Source organism: Mus caroli, chromosome 12 (assembly GCF_900094665.2).
Source record: "Mus caroli chromosome 12, CAROLI_EIJ_v1.1, whole genome shotgun sequence".
NCBI lineage: Eukaryota > Metazoa > Chordata > Mammalia > Rodentia > Muridae > Mus > Mus caroli.
The window spans coordinates 29,831,241-29,855,051 of record NC_034581.1 but is presented as its reverse complement, the minus strand read 5'-3'; the positions used below and the strand labels follow the sequence as shown (position 1 = coordinate 29,855,051).

Genomic DNA, 23,811 nt, shown 5'->3' with positions numbered 1-23,811 from the left:
GAGAGAGAGAGAGAGAGAGAGAGAGAGAGAGAAGAAAAGCAAGTCTTTCCTGTACCTAGAAGTTGAAACATATTCCCCTTGTCCTCTATCAGATACAGGGTATCAGGTTTTATGTTGTGGGCCTTGATCCATTTTGAGTTGAGTTTTATGGAAGAAAAGGATTTAGTTTCATTCTTGTGTTGTGTAGCTATCCAACTGGACCAGCCTCATTTGTTGAAGATGCTGTCTTTTGACATCATTTTGAAAAATAGTGTAAATTGTCAGCCATTTTATCAAAACAAAACAAAAACAGGAGGTTGTAATCGTGTGGGCTTAGAATCTTGAGTTAAGTACTTTCCCAGGCTCCAGGCACTAGGAGCCTGGGAAAGTACTCCAGGCCTCTCTTCAAAGGCCCTGCCCTCCAACTTCCCTGAAAGCACCCCCAACAGTGGTAAGCTGCACCCCGTACCCTGTGCTCCAATTCCTACACTACAACTCTGCCTGCATTCCTGGAGGCCTGCCCTGCACCAGGCAAGGTAAGACCCTGCCCCAAGCCCTTGTCCACAATACTCCCCTAAAACACACCTATCAGCCTTAAACTGCACCCCATTCCCTGGACTCCATTTTCTAGCCCACAAACCCACCTGCTTTCCTGGGGGCGCACAAGCACCAGAAACCATAGACCACTCTGGTCCTAGGGATTCTAGAGCTAAGGTAAGCATCCAAAGTTCCAGAAGCCTTTCAGGCTACAAAAACCCCAGGGAAGACATCCTACTAGACCTGATGCCTAGCTAGTCACCAGAACTGCAGGCCACTTAGGCCAGTAGACAAAGAGGAAACAGAAACCAAGCTGGGGTGGGGGGGCGGGGGAGAAACCATTTTCAAAAACACCCATCCAACAAAGATTAACTCAGAAATTGTCATCTAAGCTATAATAACTGCAAAATTCAGATTCATAAAGGCCAAAAAAAATAGGTCTTACTTCAAAAAACTGTACTCCTCAAAATTGAAAAATATCCATGAAGTGGACGATTTTTTGATAGATACCACTTACCAAAGTTAAGTCAAGATCAGCTAAGCTATCTAAATAGTACTATAATCCCTAAAGAAATAGAAGCAGTAGTTAAAACTCTCCCAACAAAAAAATAAAATTAAAAAAAAAAAAAAGCCCACATAGTTTTAGTGTGGAATTCTACCAGACATTCAAAGAAGAGCTAATACCAATACTTCTCAAACTACTCCACAAAATAAAAACAGAAGGAACACTGCCAAATTCATTCTATGAGGCTACATAGAATGATACCTAAACCAACCAGACTCAGCAAAAAAAGAGAATTTCTGATCAAGTTCCCTTATGAACATTGATGCAAAAATATTCAACAGAATACTCACAAAAAAATACAACAAAAACATCATCCACCATGATCAAGTAGGGGTCATATCAGAGATGAAGGGATGGTTCAACATATGAAAATCCATTAATGTAGTCAACCGTATAAACAAACTAATAGAAAAAACACATGATCATCTCATTAGATACTGAAAAGGCCTCTGACAAAATCCAACATCCCTTCATGATAAAAGTCTTAGAGATATCTGGAATACAAGACACATATGTAATAAAGGCAATATACAGCAAGCTGATCGGCAAAATCAAATTAAATGGAGAAAAACTTAAAGGAATTCCATTAAAATTAGGAACAANACAGGGCTGTCCACTCTCTCCATGTCTATTTAATATAGTGCTTGAAGTTTTAGCTACAACAATAAAACAAAGGAGATCAAGGTGATACAAATTGGAAAGGAAGAAGTCAAAGTATGGCTAGCCTCAGATGATATGATAGTATACATAAGCAACCCCAAAATCTCTACCAGAGAACTCCTACAGCTGATAAACTTTCAGCAAAGTGACTGGTTACAAAACTTACTTTTAAAAAAAAATCAGTAGCCTTCCTTTATACAAGCAATAAAAAGGCTGAGAAAAAAAATAAAGGAAACAACACCCTTTATTGTCTGTTTTGTCAGACAGTAGCATACCTACGCCTCGAATGGAATGCCCCTTTCTCATACTTTTAACCCTAAGGTGGTATCCATTATTAATGATTTGGTTTTCTTGGAGGCAGCAAAATGATGAATCCTATTTTCTAGGCATATGTTAGTCTGTGTCTTTATTGTGGATTTGAGAAAATTAATATTCAGCTTTAAGTGAAGGACATGCATCAATTTCTGTCATTTTAATTTTTGTGCTCCTTTCTCAAATCTCTCTTTTGATTACCTACATATTATTTGTTCCCTGCAATCTCCTGGGTGTGTTTATCTTGCTCTGCATATTGACCTGATCCTTATAGTGTAGTGCTTAGATCTAGCTTAGTAGTAAAAAATAAAATTCCCTGAACCCCCTTTTTTCTATCATGAAGTTTTAACTTTCCCTTCAGTTTTAATATAGTTTTTTTCTGGATAATAGGCTGGGTTGACAACTGTGGTCTTTCAGAACTTGGAATAAATTTTTCCAATCTTTTCTCACGTTTAAAGATTCTGTCAAATGATCAAGTGTGACTTAACCTCTTTCTCCTAAGCTTTTAATACCTTTATACAAATTCCAAGTACAATATGATGTAAAATTTTTCTGGTTTTATTTGGTATTCTGTAGTCCTCTGATACCTAGATGGGCATCTTGTTCTCTAGGTTTAGGTGACTGTCATCTGATTTGCATGTGCTATGGACTTATTCTTCTCCTATGCCAATATTTTAAAGATTAGGTCTATTCACAGTAGCTTAATATGCCATGTTTATTCTCTCCATTTGGGAGGCCTCTAATTAAAGGCAAATCTGGGCTCCTCTGAATTATAGGTCAGTATGGAACACATAAAACAAATAAACAAATCCAACAGAATATAACAGAAAGTAAAATGTATAGTTCTAAAATAAGCCCTGGGTGAAAAACTTCAAAGGTAGGATTCTGGTAATACACAGACCATAGAAACAATGAGTTCCTTCTGGAAACTTACGAGAATATATACAACAAAACTGGAATATTTTAGGATCAAATAATTCTACTAGTAATGCTAGAAACTAAATAAAAAGTATCTAATTTACAAAGCCCAGGAAAGATGAAGGAGGGAGGGGATTATGGGATTTAGTAAATAAACAATTTTAAAACATGGCAAATAAAGTTAAGTTATTTGAAAGTAATATACAAATGTTAGCTTAGCATGTCAGATGTGTTAATACATGAAATCATTGCTTCATAATATATAAGAACCAATTAGGATTTTTTTAAAAAATCATATTTAACAGGGGCAAAATATGAAACAAATCCCCTCTGAATGACCATAATAGGCAAAAATTTAGTGTCGCTGTACAAGACAAATTAAACGATTAGGAAAACTAATCATTCGATAGGATTTTTGTTGTCTGAAGACCAACAAGGTAGGGCTGGAGAGATGACTCGTCCCCTACAGTAACAGCTAACCAACACCTCAGTCCCCAGCACTCACAAACAGAAAAGCTGGGGGCTGTGGTCCATACCCATAATCCCAGCAACTGGGAATATGGAGACAGAAGATATGTGGGGCTCATTAGCCAGACTGCCTAGCTGAATCTGTGAGCTCAAGTTTATTAAGACTATCTCAAACACTACGCAAGAGACTGTGGAAGAGTCCAGTGTTAACCCCTGGCTTCCGCATACACACACATACAAGAATATACAAAGCACAATGGCGTCTACATGGTTCAGGTAGGTTCACTGCTCATACACACCAAGGTCTAGCTAATGCTTAACTCAAGAACCTGGGAGAAGGTGTTCCACTTTGATTCACTTGCCACTTCCAGAACTCAGTTCTTTGCAGATGTAAGATCATTTCCTCCTGTCTGTTGGCCAGGGACAGCTCTTAGCTCTTAACCCTTGGATTCCAGGATCCACTCCATTATATTAAGGGAGAGTCTCCCATCAAATTTTTCTCACATCTACTTCTCTCAATTCTTCTTTTGCCACAAGGTGCAGATAACTTTGTAAAAAAAAGGCTACATGATTAGGTTATATCTACTTAGGTCCTTGTGCAATGTAACAATTGTGCAGAGAAAAATCTTCACTCATGAGGATAAGGACTGGAAGCCCTAGGGATCACCGTTCAAACAAGCACATTTGTTTAAAACTCAAGAATATCGTTTGAGGCAAAATAAAAATGAGAACTTAATTATTTTAGTAATCTATTTTTCATCAATGGATAAATTTGACGTGTTCTCTTGGTGTTTATGGAAGGCTAGAATTATATGACTTACCATACTGTACTAAATATAATTATAAATTCAACTTCTAAAATATGAAGGATTTATTGAACATTTTCTAGGTATATTACATTGAATCCTAACAAAACAAGCTTTTCAACCTCTTTCATATTCATTTAAATAGCACTGTCCCAAGTAAGGTAATAGAGTCTCGTCTACCATTATCTTATTTAACCATTGAGAAAAAAATAAATTGGAAACTGGCTAAAATTAATATTTTACTTAAGTCATCATAGCAAGAATATTAAGCAAAAAAAGTTAAATTTTCTACTTCCCCTTCTTAATGAGATTCAAGCGTCTCCCCCTTGGGCCCTCCATGCTATTTAGCTTTTGGGTCTGTAGTTTATAGCAGTTATCCTGTACTTTATGGCTAAAATCCACTTGCAAGTGAGCATGTATGACGTTTGTCTTTCTGGGTCTGGGTTACATCGTGCAAGATGATCGTTTCTTGTTCTTTTTGCCGGCAAATTTCATGATGTCATTGTTTTTAATAGCTGAGTACTATTCCATTGAGTAACTGAACCATATTTCCTTTATGTATTCTTCGGTGGAGGGATATGGGTTGTTCCCAGTCTGTGGCTATTATGAATAAAGCTGCTATGAACACAGTTGAGCAAGTCTTTGTGGGATGGTAGAGGTTCTTTTGGGTATATGCCCCAGAGCTGTGACTTGAGGTAGATCTATTCCCAGTTTTCTGAGAAACCACCAAATTTACTTCCAAAGCAGTTGTACAAGTTTGGACTCCCACCAGCAATGGAGTGTTCCCCTGGATCCATATCTTCGTCAGCATGATCTGTTGCTCAAGTTTTTTTATCTTAGTCATTCTGATGGGTATAATTTGGAATTTCAGAGTTGTTTTGATTTACAATTCCTTAATGTCTAAGGATATTAAACATTCCTTTAAGTGCTTCTCCACCATTAGAGATTCCTGCCGAGAATTTTGTTTAGGTCTATACCCAGGTTTTAATAGACATCAAGGGTGGAGGGAGGGAGGAAAGTGGGTGGGGGAGTGGGTAGGTATGGGAACAAGAGGGATAAGGTAAGAGGAGGGAAAGACAACTGTATTGGGGTATTCTTTTTATTTTTTTTAACATCTTTAATTTAAAATCTCATATTTTGTACTGACAGATTAGAATGTCAATTTAGAATAGTCACAGTTTAAGAAGAGACCTGAAAGCCACCTAAAAATGTCAAGTATCCTGAGTGAACGATGCTGGTTATTTATCTACCTGTACATATTAAATTGCTGTCATTCCTTATGCTCTATATACCGTAGATGAAGTCAAGAAACATGGTTGCCAGAATTTACTCCTTATGAAACATTAAGCTGACGACCACACTATGTCTGCTAGTCAGTGACAACAGCAGTGACTGACACAGGAAGGCCAACCCTACCCCTGTACATTTCCAGATACTAACCAAAGAGTAGTCAATGTTTTCTTCACAGTATTTACTACAAATACTGTTTTATTTCCTCACTTAGGCTGTGTGCACACAAGTGTTTTTCCCATGTTGCTTCATGGAGGAAGGAACTACACTATCTTGATTGACTTTATATGCTTTGGCCTCAATAAAATATATTACAGATATTAAGTACCTGTAAATGCCTGGCTATGGACTGATTATGAGCCTCAAACAGCTTATCCTCATTACCACCTTCTGGTTAGGCATAACACATCACACATTTTTATCAATAAAAGCAATGACTGTGGAGCTCCTCCTCAAAGCAAGTCTAGTAGACTACCTCTAATCATTAAAAAGTTAACCAGAGATTTTCAACTAAAAAGAACCACATTTACCCTTTCTTCATCTTGCTCATGATCCATATATAATGACATGAAGACTACTGAAACACAAAGTAAAAATTAACAGTCTCAGAATTCAAGAACACATGCACATACCCCCTCTGGGAGGGAACAATGAGTTTTCTGCCCACCATACATTCAACAGACAGCCACAGGAGTTCTATATAATCTTCTTTAGCTATCCGTGTTAAGTAAAGAGAAATACTGTGTAAGGAAAATTTAAACCTGGTAAATGTATTAAGCTTTTAGAAAAGATGTTCTGGCTAAAACCAAAATTTATTATCAGAAAAAAATTGAAAATATTATAAAGTTCTTTGGCAAATGCTGAGAATCTAAAACTTTATGTAGAGTGTTAACAATATGAGTCAAGAGTAAAAGCAATTGTTAACATTTTCCACTGAACTGTAATAAAATAATACTTTAATAATACTGGTATTTTCCAAAATGTATTTATCAATTGTATGATTACTTTAGTACAAAACCCTACCAATCAAGTATTTATCTGTGAATGTCCCATAAGCATTTCCTACCATTCAAAAAAATCTATTCATCTGTGTATCTGAGTATGTTAACAATAGAAAAGACAATTACTGTCTCTTCTTAGGTGACTCAAAGTCAGCCTCTTCACTGTGCTTTCTTTTCTTTTTCTTCTTTTTATGGTCACTTTGGTAGCCACTGGAGTCACTGGCTTGGAAAATGGGGTCCTGATCTTCCTGGTGCCTTTTCTTCTTCTTTTTCTTCTTCTTTGGCTCTTCCTCAAAGAAGTCATTCACATTATCACTACATGGTATGTCTGTTTCTTCCTGTGGAGTGACATCTGTAACATCTGCTACCTCTGTAACACTATCAACTGTTCCACATGTGTCTGTGTCTTTGTCTTTCTTCTTCTTCTTTTTCTTCTTTGGAGTTTTTTCAACAACCTCTTCAATGACAGTTTCTGCTACATCTTCAGAAACTACAGAGCGCTTAAGTTGCAAACTGTAAATGAACAGATTTTAAAAATATTAACAGCAATAAGCAAAAAGAAAAGAAAAAATGAGGCCACGACTGTTTCAATAGACTACGTTTCTTTGCACAAGTTGGTTTACTGTGGCTCTAATTCCAAATGTTCTATCTTGTTATTCCTCAGACCACTAAAATGTCTTGAGCTGTCAGATGTCAAGGTCAATGGCATATTTATCCAGCTACTTTTTGATCTTTGGGTTTTTTCTCCCTGTGGCAGACTACTTTCAACTCCGGATCGTCCTGCCCATGCCTTCAGAATGCTGGGATAAATGACGCAGGCTACTACAGCTGGCCCAAATTTAACAACAACATGATGTACTAACCAGAACCCCGGAGCTCTTGTCTCTAGCTGCATATGTATCGAAAGATGGCCTAGTCGGCCATCAATGGAAAGAGAGGCCCATTGGACTTGCAAACTTTATATGCCCCAATATAGGGGAATGCCAGGGCCAAAAGAATGGGAATGGGTGGGTAGGGAAGTGGGGGGCGCTATGGGGGACTTTTGGGATAGCATTGGAAATGTAATTGAGGAAAATATGTAATAAAAATATTAAAAATCAAAAAAAAAAATAAAATGTCAATTTCTTGTTTTGCTTTCACTGTGTTTCTACAGAAGCTCAAGCACAGCTTCAAAATTTAGAGTTGGTTATGAATTTTTTAGCTGTGAAACATTTAAATCCAGGCTACCTAGCTAAAAGACATTTGAAAAAGAAAGTATACTTACTTCTGGTATCTATCAGAGCAACAAGACCTCCTACCTACTATTTCAATCATCATACACTAACCTGGTGGTATTTAATTTTCCTCGAATGCAGAATACTCCAGCAGAATCTGAATCTAAGCGAAATACATCAAATTCCAGTTCATCGCCTACATGTATCCCCAATGTTTGCCACTCCTCAAATGACATCTGCTCAGGCTTAGGGATAGAGGCATTAAAACATCCATGAACTAGACAGCCAATATGGCTAGACGATACTTTATTAACTGTACCCTGTAAAGAAGAGAAAAGAAATAATACAACATCACAAAGAAAGCCAAAAAGTTAAGTCAAACTTTATAAGCATGAAATTCATCTTCAAAAGAGAAAATATCACATTAATGACAAGTTTTTAAAAACTTTACAAAAAGATATCTAACAAATTACCATGTCATACAAAACATAATTTTAGGAAACGTTTAAATTTTATTAAATAATTGCATGTCTATTTTTAAGTGGATAACAACTAAACCAGTTCTTCCTTAAAAAACAAAGCTAGAAAAGTGCAGGGATGGGGATGGGGACAAAAAACCTTGGCTCCATTGCAGAACTGCCCAGGGAGTAGATGACTCTATAACTGAAACCAAGTAGAGAATATACCATAATATGCGTATGTTCTATGTAAAGCAAAGGTAGTAAACACTGAACCGCAGAAAGCTAATGCTTATATATCGAAACAGTCCCGGGGGGGCCAGCCTATGCAGAGACCACATAGATCAGCTCTAGTGACAGGAACTTACATGAAGCCAAAGTACTGGGCTTGTACAAATCACAGCATCACCTGTGGCTGGTTCTGGCAATGTTATATCATGAATCCACCACAGCAGTACCTATAAAAATGTTGGCCATGAACTCAGGTGTAATGTAGCTTGTTGGCTCTAATGGCCTCATATATGACTTAAGAGCCTGGGGCTGATCCATCTACAATGAATCTGCCTAGAGCCAGACAAAAACTTGTAGTGTTCCTGTAAATAACCCTAATAATATTCACTGGTTAACAAAGCCAGACTTTCGTGATATTCATACCTTGGTCTGTCATGGGGTTCCTATCTGGAGTGAGAAACCATCTCCTCAAGAAAAGGCTTGCTGCACAACAGCATGGACAAGACCTACACAAACCCAAGCCAAACAAAATTCCAGCATGGAGGAGAAGCGATGGACACAAAGTCCTCACCCCAGCTAAGGAGCTATTGGCATTTAATTGCTAGTGGAGAGGGAAATCCAGTTCTATTTAATGGTGTGATACCTGGCATACCAAGTACGCTCGCAGTAGGGCCCCATGTCCAGGGGTCAGCCAAAACAAACTGGACTTAAAAAAGAGATAACATGAGTCAGGTGGGAGAGGGAGGAGCTGGGAAGATTATAGGAATGGAGTGAATATAATCAAACTAAAGTATATAAAGTTCTCAAATACAGTAATTAGTTTTAAAAACTTCAGTTAAACCCCTTATCAGACTAGGTCAAGTGGAAGAAATGACGACAAAGTTTGAACAGAATTCTTTTGAATTATCACATTCAAAAAAAAAGAAAATGAAAGGGGAAAAAATTAGAACAGTAATTAAGATCTTTGAAACACCAACAAAGAAAATAACTATATAAATGGTGTTCTCGAAGGAGAGGGAAGTGAAGGGCAAAGACAAATCTATTCAGTAAAATCACAGCAAAGACAAAAACTACAGAATCATGTGCAAGAAATTTATAGAACTCTCAAATAGCCAAACCAGAAAATTCTTCACCATTTACAACTAAATTTTCAAAGATATAAGACAAAGAATTTTCAAATTTTTCAGAGAAAAATCTCCAGGCCACAGTTAAAAGTAACCTGTTTACATTAATAGCAAATTTATCAGGAAAAGAAAGAAACAAATAAACAAACTCAGAAAACCAGGAAAATCAATCCAGTAGGTCAAGTAGGTACAGGATAACAAGCTTCAATCCCTAAAATAAAGTAACTTTCAGTCATGACTTCCACATCCTATAAACTAATAGCAAGGATTTTCTATGAAAATAAGAAACAATGATTTTCTAAGATAAGTAAAACCTAAGAGCATTTGTGATTATTTTATAAAAAAAGAAAAAAAGAAATGCTTATGGGGGTCCTACAACCCAAAGTAGAAGAAAGAACACTACCATCAAGACAATTATATAGGCCTGGAGGGAAGGCTTAGTGGTTAGGAGCACTGGCTGGTCTTCCGGGCACCCGAGTTTGATTCTCAGCACTCATATGGCAGCACACACTCTGTCCTGGGTATCTGAGGCCCTCTTCTGGCCTCTGTAGGCATTACATGAGATGTATGTAGACAAAACATCCAGAGTACATAAATGATAGTGTCAGAGTAACCGTCACTGCATTAGTCACACAAGAGAAATAACAGAATCAAATGAGATCGACACAGTAAACCATCAATCTATAGAGATAAATAAAAGAAGGAATAAAATAAGAATATCCAAAGCTGAATGTAAAAGGGAATAAAAAAAACCATATTGCTTTGCAAGCCAGTTAAAGTAAGAGTGTGTGTGTGTATTCTTTCTCTTTGAGGACTCTGAATGAATTACAGGAGAAATGTCAAGAGTTAATATTCAAAATATAAAGAACAAAAAAGTAAGTCAATTAAAAATGGGCAAATGATCTGACTAAACATACCTCAAAAGAAGTAGAAGTAACCAATAAACATTTAGCCACAAGGGAAATCCAAAGCCAGTTTCAATGATCTACCTGCAATGGCTAGGCACTCTCAAAGCTTGACAGGCTTTAGATTACCTAGTAGACTACTACTAGGTAATTCTACTAGCACACTACTGCGTGTGTCTATGAGACAGTTTCCATAGAGGATCAACAGAGCTGCGAAAGAACCAAGGCCGGGGCCCAGAGAGAGTATGAGAAAAGTAGAGATCGAGTCAGACCAGTATTCCTTTCTCTGCTTCTTGGCCCAGAGAGAGTATGAGAAAAGTAGAAATCGAGTCAGACCAGTATTCCTTTCTCTGCTTCTTGGCCCAGCAGGATGAAAACTTCTTCCTTGCCAAGTAAAGCAGAAGCCAAACAAAGCCTTCATCCTTCAAGCTTTTTCTGTCAAGTATATTGTTACCACAACAAGAAAAGGACTCGCTATTCCACCTAGAGAGTTAATAACCACAAAACTGACATGCTGAAAAGCTGTGAAAGAAACAAGCTCCTGACTGTAAACCAGCAGGCGTTACAGGAACTACTAAAAAGGTAGTGCTGCCATGTGACCATAACAACCCAAGAGAAGTAAACTCAACACTGAGTTGTGCTTACACAGCACTATTCAGTCAGTCTACACACCTGTCAGGAGATGACTGGCTAACCAGAGTTTACACACACAGTGCAATACAGTGGAATAAACATCCACACAGAAGAATGAATTCCTGTGGTCTGCAGCAATGAAGAGAGCTGAAGTGTATCACGTTAGTGAAGTAAACAGGCACTGACAGACAACTACAGCTTCCTCTCCTATGTGGAAACTGAAGTTCCTTTTTAGAGGAACCTGGGAGAGAATTGTGATTATTAGGGAGTAGGAAGGGTGCTAAATCAGGGTGGAGGTTCACAGAGTAAAAATTATGTAAAGGATAAAAAATTATGTAAAGAAAAGAAAATGATGTACATACCATTAACGTCTGCCCAGGCTCAGGGCAGAAAATAACAAAATCTGCTTCAATGTTAAGATGAATGTGTCCTTGATCATCATAAATATCTCCTAGTTCACCCACAACTCTGATGTTATCATATGCAATAGGAACACCTAAAAGGCTGTTAAGGGGGGAAAAGATACTGTTAATTCTAGTTAAAGATAATCTACTGTTATCTCTGATATACCACCCTTTCCCTAACATAATGGCATCACCTAGTCTTACAGACTAGCACTAGCAGATCTTAGCAATTACAGCTTATTAAAAAATTCCAATGTCTTAGTTAAGTTAAATTGACCATCTGCATGGGTATTCAGAACTATGCACTGGCAATAAACTGACACTCACATGCTACCTATCTGAACCAGTCATATGAGGGGCAATAATGGGCCTAAGCAAGGAAAACATCTAGATACTGTATGACTGAATACAGGCAATTGTGACACTACCTACTATTACTAGTTTCTATATGTGATACTATATAATAAGGGAAGCTTGATTGTTTAAGCTACAGCCTCTGATCACTGGAACCAATGACTTAATCACAGAAAAATACCAAACTAAAACCTTTTCTAGTGAAAAGACATATTAACGTATATAACCATATCATTTCAGAGCTGACCCTTAGTAGACACATTTCAAGTCGAGACTAGCAAGCTATGATTAATTGTAAAAAGCCAGTTAACTAAGACAGACATATGAGCTTACTTATTTCTCCCACATGAAAAATTTCCTCAAGGAAATTTCCCTGACTCCCCCATCCAAAGAAAGAAAATCACTTCTTTACCACATGTAAAAATGTATTACTAACTGTAACCTAATTGTATTGAATCCATCTGCATATGTTTAGATTCAAAACACAAGTCTAAAGTCTAAGGCCACGAACAGCAGAAATGTTTTATTGGTCTCGATTAAATTTCTACTACAATTCATCTAAAGAGAAAGGATTTCTCTATAATAGATTTCATTCTAGTGAAACAGCCACAACCCATAGGAAAGGAATTGCAATAGTTACCAAATTAGGAACCCATAAACTCAGAGGTCTTAAGCAGGAGTCATACATCACTAAGACAAATATGAGGGACATTGAAATCAAAACAAAAGGAAAAACAAGAAGTATCCACCAAAACTGGCAGGGGAAAAACAACCTCTGTTCCTACTAAAAACCCCCTCTCAATAAAATACTCAGAAGGATCTAGTGAGGAGATTACCAGTCCCTAAATGGCACTTGGAAACACATGGCATTGTTTGCACTTATCACAGATACTGCAAAAGCCATAAAGAAACTCTACTATGCACAGAATAGTTCTGTACATGTGCAAGCAGTCTCTATGCATGATTCTTAAATAAGGGACAAACTTGTTTATAAATTGCTGGAGATAGAATTTACATTTAAAAATATATCAACAAAAAGTTATTTGTCAACTTTATATACTCCTAACATACTAAAAAAATTTCTGGGAATGGAGTAATACTTGAATTCCAAAAAGACTATTTTGAGGCATGTTACCAAGAGTAAATATTTCATAAAAAAAACTGGTAATTGTAGATGTGGTGTATATTATCTGAGCTATAAATGTCTGGATCAATTCACATTTGTGACTGTAACACTTATCCAATGATTCTTATGCATAAGTACAAAAGCATCTAACTTCTTAGTCTTCCAGACTGTCATGCTCAAATGTCATAGGCTGAAAGGGTTTATAGGGTTGGAACACAATGTAAAAATTTTAATTATGTAGATAGGTTGTGTTCATCTTTAAGTTTCATTTCAGCATAGTGAATGATATTTTCATAGCAGTAAAGAGAACACTGCAAATTATTGCTTCTAAGAGAACACCAAGTCCCACGGGGTTCAACGCCTCTAAGGATCTGGTATGACCACTGAATACAAGGTTAAATGAATTTGTGTAAACCCAGAAGACTTCTGGGAAACTACTTAGAGTAACTTACCAAAAGTCATTATTCAAAGACAGATATCCTAACACTAAATATCTTTTTCTCTTTATTTAAAATATATATACATGTATCTCAATACATAAACCACATGCGGTCCACATGGTAAGTTCACCTGGGATATGTAGAATATGTAGCATTAAGTCTTTGGGGACCAGTAAGATAGAATGCATTTGACATCTTAAATAACCCAAGGGGGCCAAATGGAAAAGAATATGCTTTGTTTTGCTTTCTTTCCACACACACACACACAAATGACCTCTTAAAAGTTCAACTTATAAGTTACAATGTGATTTCAGAAAACTACTTACTTTCTCTAAGAAAACAGTCCAAAGTTGTAATGGGATACTTTTTGTAAAATAAAGTCCTGCCACGGAGAAAGAAAGGCAACACACTGTCTGTCTAGTAGGAAATGCTTCCGAGAAGACTTAGCATTAACACTGCAGTCTCTATTCTATTTTTTATTATTATTATTATTATTTAAACAAAAAGAAGACAGACCTACTGATGCTTCCTTCAGTATTGCCCACAAGCCTAAAAACATAAACTATACAGGATAAATGCTACAAATAATACAGGACAATTAATATGACAATACAATTCCCAATATTTTCAATGTTTTATCCCTTGACTTTTTATTACTCTTAACTAATACTCAAGTAATAATGGAACCTAATTTGCATTGGAAAAAATAGGCTTCTTTTAGCATACTTTTAGCACAGTAACAAGGAGAGGTGTCCAGCTCAATTAAACAGTGAATTCTATTCTACATGGCTGTATTATCCAATTCTGTTACAGAAATGATCCGATTCTCGTCTGTAGTGTGGCTCCTATTATGCATCTTTAAATAACTTTTCCCCAATGAATGAAAAGCTGGTTAGAATACTTAACTATGTTTCCATGCTTAGTGACCACCTTGGATGGTTAATGGGGCTGACTACCAAAGTTCTCGAGAGTGGTAACTGCTTTGGATAATTTGCCCCAAAACAATCCCTGCAATTTCTGAAGTGTCATTGAATTACTGAAGACATCATGTTATCTCAGGTTATCTCTGAACCTCGCCCCCATTCCCGCCAAATTAGTTGTGGAGTGTTACGGCATATCATTTCCCATTGAAATTCTGAGATTTTCTTTTTCAAGTTATTCTTACTAGTGCTTAATATAAATGCACGTGTGTGTGTGTGTGTGTGTGTGTGTAAACTTTCAATTCCTACATAAAAAAAAAAAATGAGGCTCGTCATTCATCCCCAATTAGCTCCCCCCCCCGGGGGGGGAGCTAATTGATATTACAAACAAACCTGCCTATGTTTTGCAATGAACCGGCTTCCACATTAGGAGAATCTAATACTGACAGCAAAATTTCATTATTAGGTGAGAACACACCCGGAAGTGATTAAATGAAACGTTTAATACCCAAAGCTCAGCCTGGTGGGTTTCTAGACACCGGGCACCTCTAGTCTCCACACGGGGAGTGCTTTTAGCACTGCCGCAGCCGCCACTCACACCACACCGGCCAGTTTCATCCCCAGGAACCGGGCCACTGCATCCAGGCCAGCGGCGCCGAAGGCGACGGTAGACGCCGGGGCTAAGGTTCACGAAGCTCGTGCGACTTTACTTCCGCGGCGCCGTGGGGTTACGGAGCCGGGGGCCCGTTGGCCAGCTGAGACGGAGCTCCCGGGAGGACGTGGCGACATCTTACCTCTCGGAGTAGCGCAGGAGCTCGGCGTCCAGCTGCTCGCGGATGCCCGTGCGCTTCCTGCTCAGGTAGCGGGGCGACAGGGCGATGTGCCTGCGGTGCGGGGCGGCCACCAAGCACGAATAGCGGCTGCCCACCAGCGCGCACGCCGCGGCGTAGCTCGGCAACTCCAGGCAAGGCAGAACCCCGGCCTGACCCGCCACGGGCCTCTCGGAGGCCGCCTGGGACCGCTGAGACTCCACAGAGCCCGCAGCCATGAGGCTTGGCTGGGTGCTTCGGGGCGCGCACGGATGACGCAAGCATTCCTCCCGCCTCACCTCCGTGTGTTGATGATGGCTGACATCATCAAAAGGCGACCGACCGCGGCCTGGGGATTTTTAATCTTCTAAAGCTGCATTATAGAGGTTTGACCAGCAGAGGGCTGCTGCTCTTTCCCGAGTCCAGATAAACCGCTGAGGCCGTGGTACCTATAGAGCATGTGTGATATCCAGAGTCTGTTCTCTGATATCTATAGGCAGATGTTCATCACTGCAAAGTATGCTCAGTTATGGAGCGAAGCTTGAATTTATTGAATTTATTGATCTGGGCACCTAAGCATAAAAAGGCAGAGGCCCAAAATAGCTTGATTTTTTTTTTTTTTTTTTTTTGAGCTCCCAGTTTCTTTCAATACTGGGTGAATTAATGGTTTGAGTTTTTGTTTTGTTTTGTTTTGTTTTAATTCTTTTGGTTTTCTGTTTTTGTTTTGTTTTTAGACAGTATCTCTCCATGTTGCCTTGGGTGGCTTGAAACTCGCTATGTAGACCAAGCTGGTTTGGTTCTAACATTTAGATATTTGCCTGTCTCTGCCACAAGAGACCTGGGATAAAAAGCACGTGCCACTACTCCCAACTGAGTATTTTCTTTATTGGATTCAGCATGGCTATTGATAGGAGTGCCCAGTTCCAGCTGCAATGAGGCCTGATACATTTTTACGAGCCTGAGCTGTTCAATAAGGAATCAGAAACATTCGTGGAGTAGATTTTCACTGCTGAACCCAGTCCTACACAGCAGCAGGCCACAAATTGCAAAGGCAACATCTGAACTGGAAACACTATACCTCTCCAATCTAGCGTCCCTCTGCCTTCTGCTATATCACAGTGAGGGTGTTGTGACATGTTTTTCAAATGGCTAAGCCCAGCTACCAGCTTTGACCTTCTTTTGTATACCCAGACATCAATCATATCAGCGCGAGGGCTTGTATTGCCCAAGGGAAAAAAAGAAACCTTCATTTGGACCGTGATGTCTTAACAACCCAAACTGTCCCTCTAGCTCTTACAACCCTCCACCTTCTTCAACTATGATCTCTAAGCCTTGGGTGCAGGAACTGTGCACATCTTGGGCTGCAAAATATTGGCTAAGAAAGCCCAGATTCATAAAAGACTGCCTGCCTTGGCTACCTGATGAAGGGAAGCAAGAGGAGCCCATCCCAGAGCAGCATCGTTACCATCCTTCAGATTCCAATGCCAAAGACTAAGACACGGGTCTGAGAATTCCTAGGTACAGCTGTATATTGCTGGCTCTGAATATCAGAGTTTATGGAAATAGCAAGGCCTGTCTATAGGACCAGCACAAAGCGGATACTAAGCCCCTAATCTGGACTAATACTAAACAAAAGGCATTTGAGGCCTTAAAAACAGCTCTGACTTCCACACCAACCCTAGAATTTCCAGACAAGAGGGTTTTTAACCCAAACTTTGGAGCCATGGAAACACCCTGTGATGACTGGACCCTGTAGCCACAGGATAGCCCACCTGTCTAAGAGTTGTGGTGGCTCCCTCTAGTTTAGTTTTTTTTTTTTTTAAGTTAGCTTTGGGTCAATATTTTATACTCAGAGCACACAGTTGAGACCTTCCTATGAGGAACACCAGAATCCTGGCTGTTTAATGACTGTGTGATCTGGCCCATCCCCGAGTTCAGTTTGAGAAACCCACTGTTATCGATCCTGCTGCCTTCTTGTCTGATGAAACCAGGTACACAGGAGCTGCAGTAGTTATTTTAACAGAAATGTTTTTGGACCCCAGCCAAGTACCTCAACCCAGAGAGCAGAAATGATTGATCTGACCCTAGCTATCAAATGGGGATAGGGAAAGTCCACCAACATATACAGGGACTGTCAGTCAGTATTCATTTACTATCATTTATTTTTATTCACATTGTGATCTATAAAGAAAGAGGGCTTCTCACAGCGGGGGAAAGAGACATTTAAAACTTTCAGCCCCCCCTAGAAACTCCCTACAAATTGCTGTCCTCTACTGCTGGGCTGCTGACCTAGTTGCCTGAAAAGGGATCCTAAGACCAGTGGGGCCTATTGATATTGATATTGATATTGATATTGATATTCTGATACCATGACACATTGCTGCCTGAGATTCCATGACAAAGAAGAAATGCACAGCTCACACCCAGTGCTCAATGGAGGACACAAGAGTAAAGATCATTCTCCCAGAAACAACTGGCAGGACTGTGGGAACTGACCTTCACCAGGCTACTCATCTGCGGTCCACACAACTTTCTGAGCTGCTCAGACCACGATATGTTATTTCTAGCACAGGATGTCTCAGCCAGATGCCAGGTTCATGCTCAAGTGAATCCAAAACAGAGATCCCTTGCCTAGGAAGGGTCCAAATGAGAGACCAACACCCCACAAACTCCCAGAAAACTGATTTCACCAAGATCCAGACTGCTGGGAGAGGATAAAAGTACTTTGCTAGATACCTTTTCCAGTAGAAATGTTCCTCACCCAGACTGAAACTGCTCAAGTAATAGCTAAAAAGCTCCTCCAAAAACTGGTCCCCTGATTTAGCCTCTCCCTAGCAGTGGGGTCTGTCGATGTCCTGGATTACATAGCCAAAACCTCTCAGTTAAAATCTAAAGCTTTAGACATAGATTGAAAACTTCATTGTGCATATAGACCTCAGAGTTCTGACCATGTAAAAAGAATAAACAGGATATTAAAAGAAACGAACAAACCTCTCAACAGAGACCAGCAATGGATGAATAGGTCTCCTTTCTTTGCTTTGCATCAGTCTGCTGTGCCCTATAGAGAGAGGTATTTACACACACACACACACACACACACACACACACACACACACATGAGATTATGTTTGGAAGCATGTGAAACAGCCCTGGACTTGTTGAACCCATATGGGAAGCACTCATACACCCACATAGGATGCAGTCCTGAATATCAAGTGAATGCATGAGAAATGGTCTTGCATTTCATATACTCACATGGGAAGAAGTCCACAACATCATGTACTTGCATGGAAAAAATGTTTGCATATCATGTAGCCACATGGAAAATCATTTTGGATATCATACATCATCAAGGAGCAGTAGTAGATATCAGACACGCACATGGGAAGAGTCCTGGATATCATGTACCCACATGGGAAAGATCCCTGCACATCGTGAACCAGCAATGAAAGAAGTCCTGTCTATGTGGTACCCACATAGGACCAAGTCTTTTCCTTCATAGGAAAAAAGTACTGTATATTTCATAGTTACATGACGAGGGGTTCTGGATATCACTTACACACCTGGGAAACAACCCTGTATACCATGGTCATGCAAGATAGGTAGACCTGTACATCATGGACCATCATAGGAAGAATCCAGGATGTCCAGTAGCAGCACAGTACAGTATCCTGGCTGTCCTATATTGGCATTGGAAGTCCTAGATGTCATGTATCAGTGAATATTAGGTACCTTCATGGGAAGCAGCCCTGGGTATGTTGTGCCTACATGGGAGACAGTCTGCATATCATGCTACCAAATAGGGAGTTGTAATGGATATAATGTACCCTCATGCTAAACAGTCCTAACATTGTTTTACCTGCATGTGAAGCAGTCTTGGATGCCATTTACACTCATATGAAGCAGTGCTGCAAATGTTCAATGTGCATGGGAATCAGTCTTGGATATGTTGTACATGTGACAAGCATCCCTACATTTGTCTAACCTGCATGTGAAGCAGTTCTGTATATCATATGACAGCATGGCAAAGCAGTCCGGTGTATCAATGTACCAACATGGGAAGGAGGCCTGGATGTCATGTTCCTGCAGGAGAAGGGTCCCTGAATACGTTGTCCTCTCAAAGGAACCAGCCCTGGATATGTTATACGCACAAGGGAAGCATTTTGGAATAGCATGTAACATTATGGAAAGAAGTCCTGGGTATTATGTACTGGCATTGGAAGGTTTCCTGATATCAAGCACCTGTATTGGAAACTGTCCTGGATATCTTGCTCCTAATGGGAAACAAATCCTCAATATCATGGACCACATGGGAAGAAATCCTGAACATCACAGATCTGCACTGGAAATTGTCATGGGCATGTGGTACCCACATAGGAAGAAGTCCTGCAAATCATGTACTCACATTGGAAGCAGTACCAGATATCACATATCTGCAGGTGAAGAAGTCCTTCCATTCATGGACCAGCATGGGAAGAAATCCTAGATACCATATATTCACATGATACAAAGTTCTGGAGGTCATGTGCCCACATTGCAAGCCGTCGTGTAGATCATATATCCACGTGGGAAGCAGTCTTAGATATCATCTAACCACATGGGAAGCGATCCTGGATGACATGTATCCACTTGGAAAGTAGTTCTGAAAATATTGTACCCACATGAGAAGAATACCCTGTACCCACATGAAAAGGAGAGCTAGGTATCATGTACCTCTTGGGAAACAATCCAGATATCATACCCGCATGGGAAACACTCCTAGAAATGTTATGCCCACAAGGGAAGAAGTTGTGGCTATCAACTACCCACAAGGGGCAATAGCTTGTGTATCATACAATGGCAAAGGAAGCAGACCTGGAAATATTATGCCCCCAGTGGAAGAAGGGGTGCATGACTTCATGGAAAGACACCCTGTATATCATATACTAATATGGGAAGAAGTCTTAGATATACTGTATCTGCATGGAAAGCAGTGCTGGACATCACATACCCAACTCTGAAACAATATGAATATTATGTACATTAATGAGTAGAAATTCTGAATATCGTGTATTCACATTAAATAAAGTCCTGAATTCCCTGTACCTACTTGGGAAAAGAAGTTCTGGATATCATGTAACTGCCTCAGAAACAGTACTGGATATCACCTACTCACATGGGAAACAGTCCTGCATATATTAGTTAACTGCATGGGTAGAGTTCCCACATATCATGTGAATGGGTAGGAAGCGTGGCTATCATATACCCACACATGAAGAAGCTACTGCATGTATTTTTTTTCCCTCTCTGATTCTATCCCCAGCCAATCACCAAGATCTTCTCTAAGCTTCCATCCTGCAAGTCAACCCATTATCCCAGCCTCCAACACCAGATGGCAGTCCTTGCAAACACACAAGCTGAGCCAGAACCAGGTAAGCTAACTGAATTCAATCTCCCAGTCTCATCTGTAGCTCTGCAAAAGAAGACCTGCTGCAGCCTTCCTTCTCCTCCCTGTTGTGCATGTCTCCTGTGGCTTTCACAGACCTTCTCTACCTAACCTCCTCCCCGCCCCACTCAGTATTTTATCCCAGCTCCCAACTCCAGCAGGCATCCCCTTCTAACCCACAGCCTGTCCTTCCATGGAAACAGATAAGCTGACTGCAGATCTTCATCTCTCCCTTCTGTCCCTCTGTTCTTCCAGACTCAATCCCTCAGCTCTGCAACAGATAACCTGATACAGCCTTCTCTGGCCCCTGCCAAGAAGATCTACTATGGATCCCACAGACCTTCCCACCCAAACCATTCTCCCCTCACTTGTTGCTTTATCTCAGTACCCAACTCCAGGAGGCACCCCAGCTAACCTGTAGGCCACTCCTGCTAGAAAAGCAAGAAGCTGTATATACCTCTTCCCTTCTCCTTCTGTTCCTCTAGATCTAATCCCCCAGCCTCACTCCACTACTATACCATACCTCCTGGGGTGACCATTCTCCACTGTCCTCCCTCTCCTGTTCCAATTCCAAATATGCTGGGAGAGCAGTCAGTTCCCCTCCCTACTGTGAACCCATTCAGACATCTAGCCTATCGCCATTCTTACATGTCATCTCCATATCCCAGAAACACATTTCACTTGGAACTCTCAGTGGCTGTACCTACCAGGTCTGCAGAAAATTCCTGCTAGGCAGCACAAAGCCATTAGGGTCTCTAAAACAGAAACCAAGAAAACAAAACAAAAAGCACTCACCCAACAGACAAAACCAGAAATCAGCACCCAGACCTATAATCATCCCAGTCCCAGATGCCAAGATACCAGCTCCAAAACACAAGATCAACCAGGGCACTGTGACTACATTAGAGCCCAGCAGCCCTACCACAACAATCCCACAGTATTCCAACATAACTGAAGCACAAAATAAAACACCTTAAAAGATATGAAAATAGTAGAAGTCCTTAAAGGGGAACTTAATAAATCCCTTTTAAAAATTCAGGAAAACACAGACAGAGAAAAATAAATAAATCCCTTATAAAAACAGGATAACACAAACAGTGGAAGGAAATGAGTAAAATGCTTCAAGAGCTGAAAATAGAAATAGAGCCAATAAAGAACACCCAAACTGAGGGAATTCTGTTAGTGAAAATTTTAGAAATTCAAAGAGAAACTCCAAAGGCAAGCTTCACCAACAGAATACAAGAGATGGAAAATAGAATCTCAGGCATTAAAATGCAATACAAGAAATGAATACATGGGATGAAGAAATTGTTAAATCTAAAGAACTAACACAAACCATGGAGAAAATCTACAATCCTGTGAAAGGACCAAATCTAAGAATAAAAGTAATAGAAAGAGAAGAAACCCCAAAGGCCCAGAAAATATTTTCAACAGAAAAAAATTTCCCTACCTAAAAGAGGAGATACCTGTTAAGATCCAAGAAGCATACAGAACAAAATAGATTAGACCAGAAAAGAAAGATTCTTCATCACGCAATAATCAAAACACTAAACATACAAAACAGAGAAAGGATATTAAAAGCTGCAAGGGGAAAAGGTCAAATAACATACAAAGGCAGACCTATTAAAATTACAAATGACTTCTCAATGGAGACACTAATAGCCAGAGAGACCTGACACCAAGAAACCACAGTTGCCAGCCAAGACTACTCAGCAAAACATTCAATCACCATAGATGGAGAAAATAGGATATTCTATGATAAAGACAAATTTAAACAATATCTGTCTACAAATCCAGTCCTACAGAAGGTTCTAGAAGAAACACTTCAACTGAAGGAGGTTATCTACACCCACGAAAACACAGGAAACAAATAATCTGAGAACATCAAAATCAAAAGAAACACATACATACACACACACACACACACAAACATGTGCACACACACCAACACCACAACCAAAAAAAAAAAAAAAAAAAAAACAGGAATCAAAAATCACTAGTCATTGATATCTTTCAATATCCATGATCTCAATTACCCAATAAGAAACAACGACTAAGAGAATGGACATGGAAATAGGATCCATCTGTCTGCAGCATCCAAGAAATACACCTGAACAATAAGGATGGACATTACCTCAGGGTAAATGGCTAGAAAAAGATATTTCGGATAAATGAACCTGAGAAGTCAGCTGGGGTCGCCATTTTACTACCTAACAAAATAGACTTCAAACCAAAACAAGAGACAGGAAAGACCACTACATACTCATCAAAGGAAAAATTCACCAAGATGACATTTCAATTCTTGGCATCTATGCCCCAAACACAAGGGCACCGGAGTTTGCAAAAGAAACACTACTTCAGGTTAAATGACATATTGATCCTCACATACTGACAGCAGTGAGCTTCAGTACTCCATTCTCACAAATAGACAGGTCATCCACACAAAAGCTAAACAGAGAAATGCTGGAGAGAGCAGACATCATAAACCAAATGGACCGAACAGATATTTACAGAACATTTCACCCCAACACAAAGAGTATACCTTCTTGGCTGCATGTCATAGATCTTTCTGGAAAATTGGCCACCTACTTAGACACAAGTCTCAACGGACACAAGAAACCTGAAATAACATACTGAATCCTATCAGACCACCATGGATTAAAGTGGATATCAACAACAACAGAAAGCTTATAAACTCATGGAAATGGAACTCTCTACTGAATGAAAAATGTGTCAAGACAGAAATTAAAGACTTTATAGAATTGAATGAGAAGGAATACATAATATACCCAAACTTATGGGACACAATTGGTTCTAATAAGCAAGTTTATACCATTCAGTGCCTACACTAAAAAAAAAAAAAAAAACTGGGGATATCTTCAGGTACTTAACAGCACACCTGAAAGCTCAAGAACACCAGGAAATAATCCAAAGCAAGAGGAGTAGATGCCAGTAGAAGTAAATCAAACTTAGGGCTGACATCAATAAAATAGAAACAAAGAAAACAATACAAAGGATCAGTGAAACAAAGTTAGTTCTTTGAGAAAAACAGTAAGATAGACAAGCCCTTTCCCAAATTAACTAAAAGGAAGGGAGAGAAGAAGAGAAGGAAGAAGGGAGGGAGGGAGGGAGGGAGGGAGAGAGAGAGAGAGAGAGAGAGAGAGAGAGAGAGAGAATTTAAATTGACAAAATAAGAAAGACACTGAGGGCCGTGCGGTGGTGGCGCACGCCT

General features: G+C 39.5%; 1 protein-coding gene across 1 annotated transcript; it reads right to left on the bottom strand.

Annotated features, from left to right (window-relative positions):
* Positions 1-4,471: 4,471 nt before the first annotated feature.
* On the bottom strand, positions 4,472-15,418 carry Twistnb (TWIST neighbor). Its single transcript, XM_021179072.1, has 4 exons — positions 15,140-15,418; positions 11,464-11,605; positions 7,862-8,070; positions 4,472-7,049 (listed from the first exon to the last, which is right to left on the bottom strand). Exons 1-4 carry the CDS (start codon positions 15,391-15,393, stop codon positions 6,659-6,661), a joined length of 996 nt encoding a protein of 331 aa, XP_021034731.1. The 5' UTR covers positions 15,394-15,418; the 3' UTR covers positions 4,472-6,658.
* Positions 15,419-23,811: the final 8,393 nt, after the last annotated feature.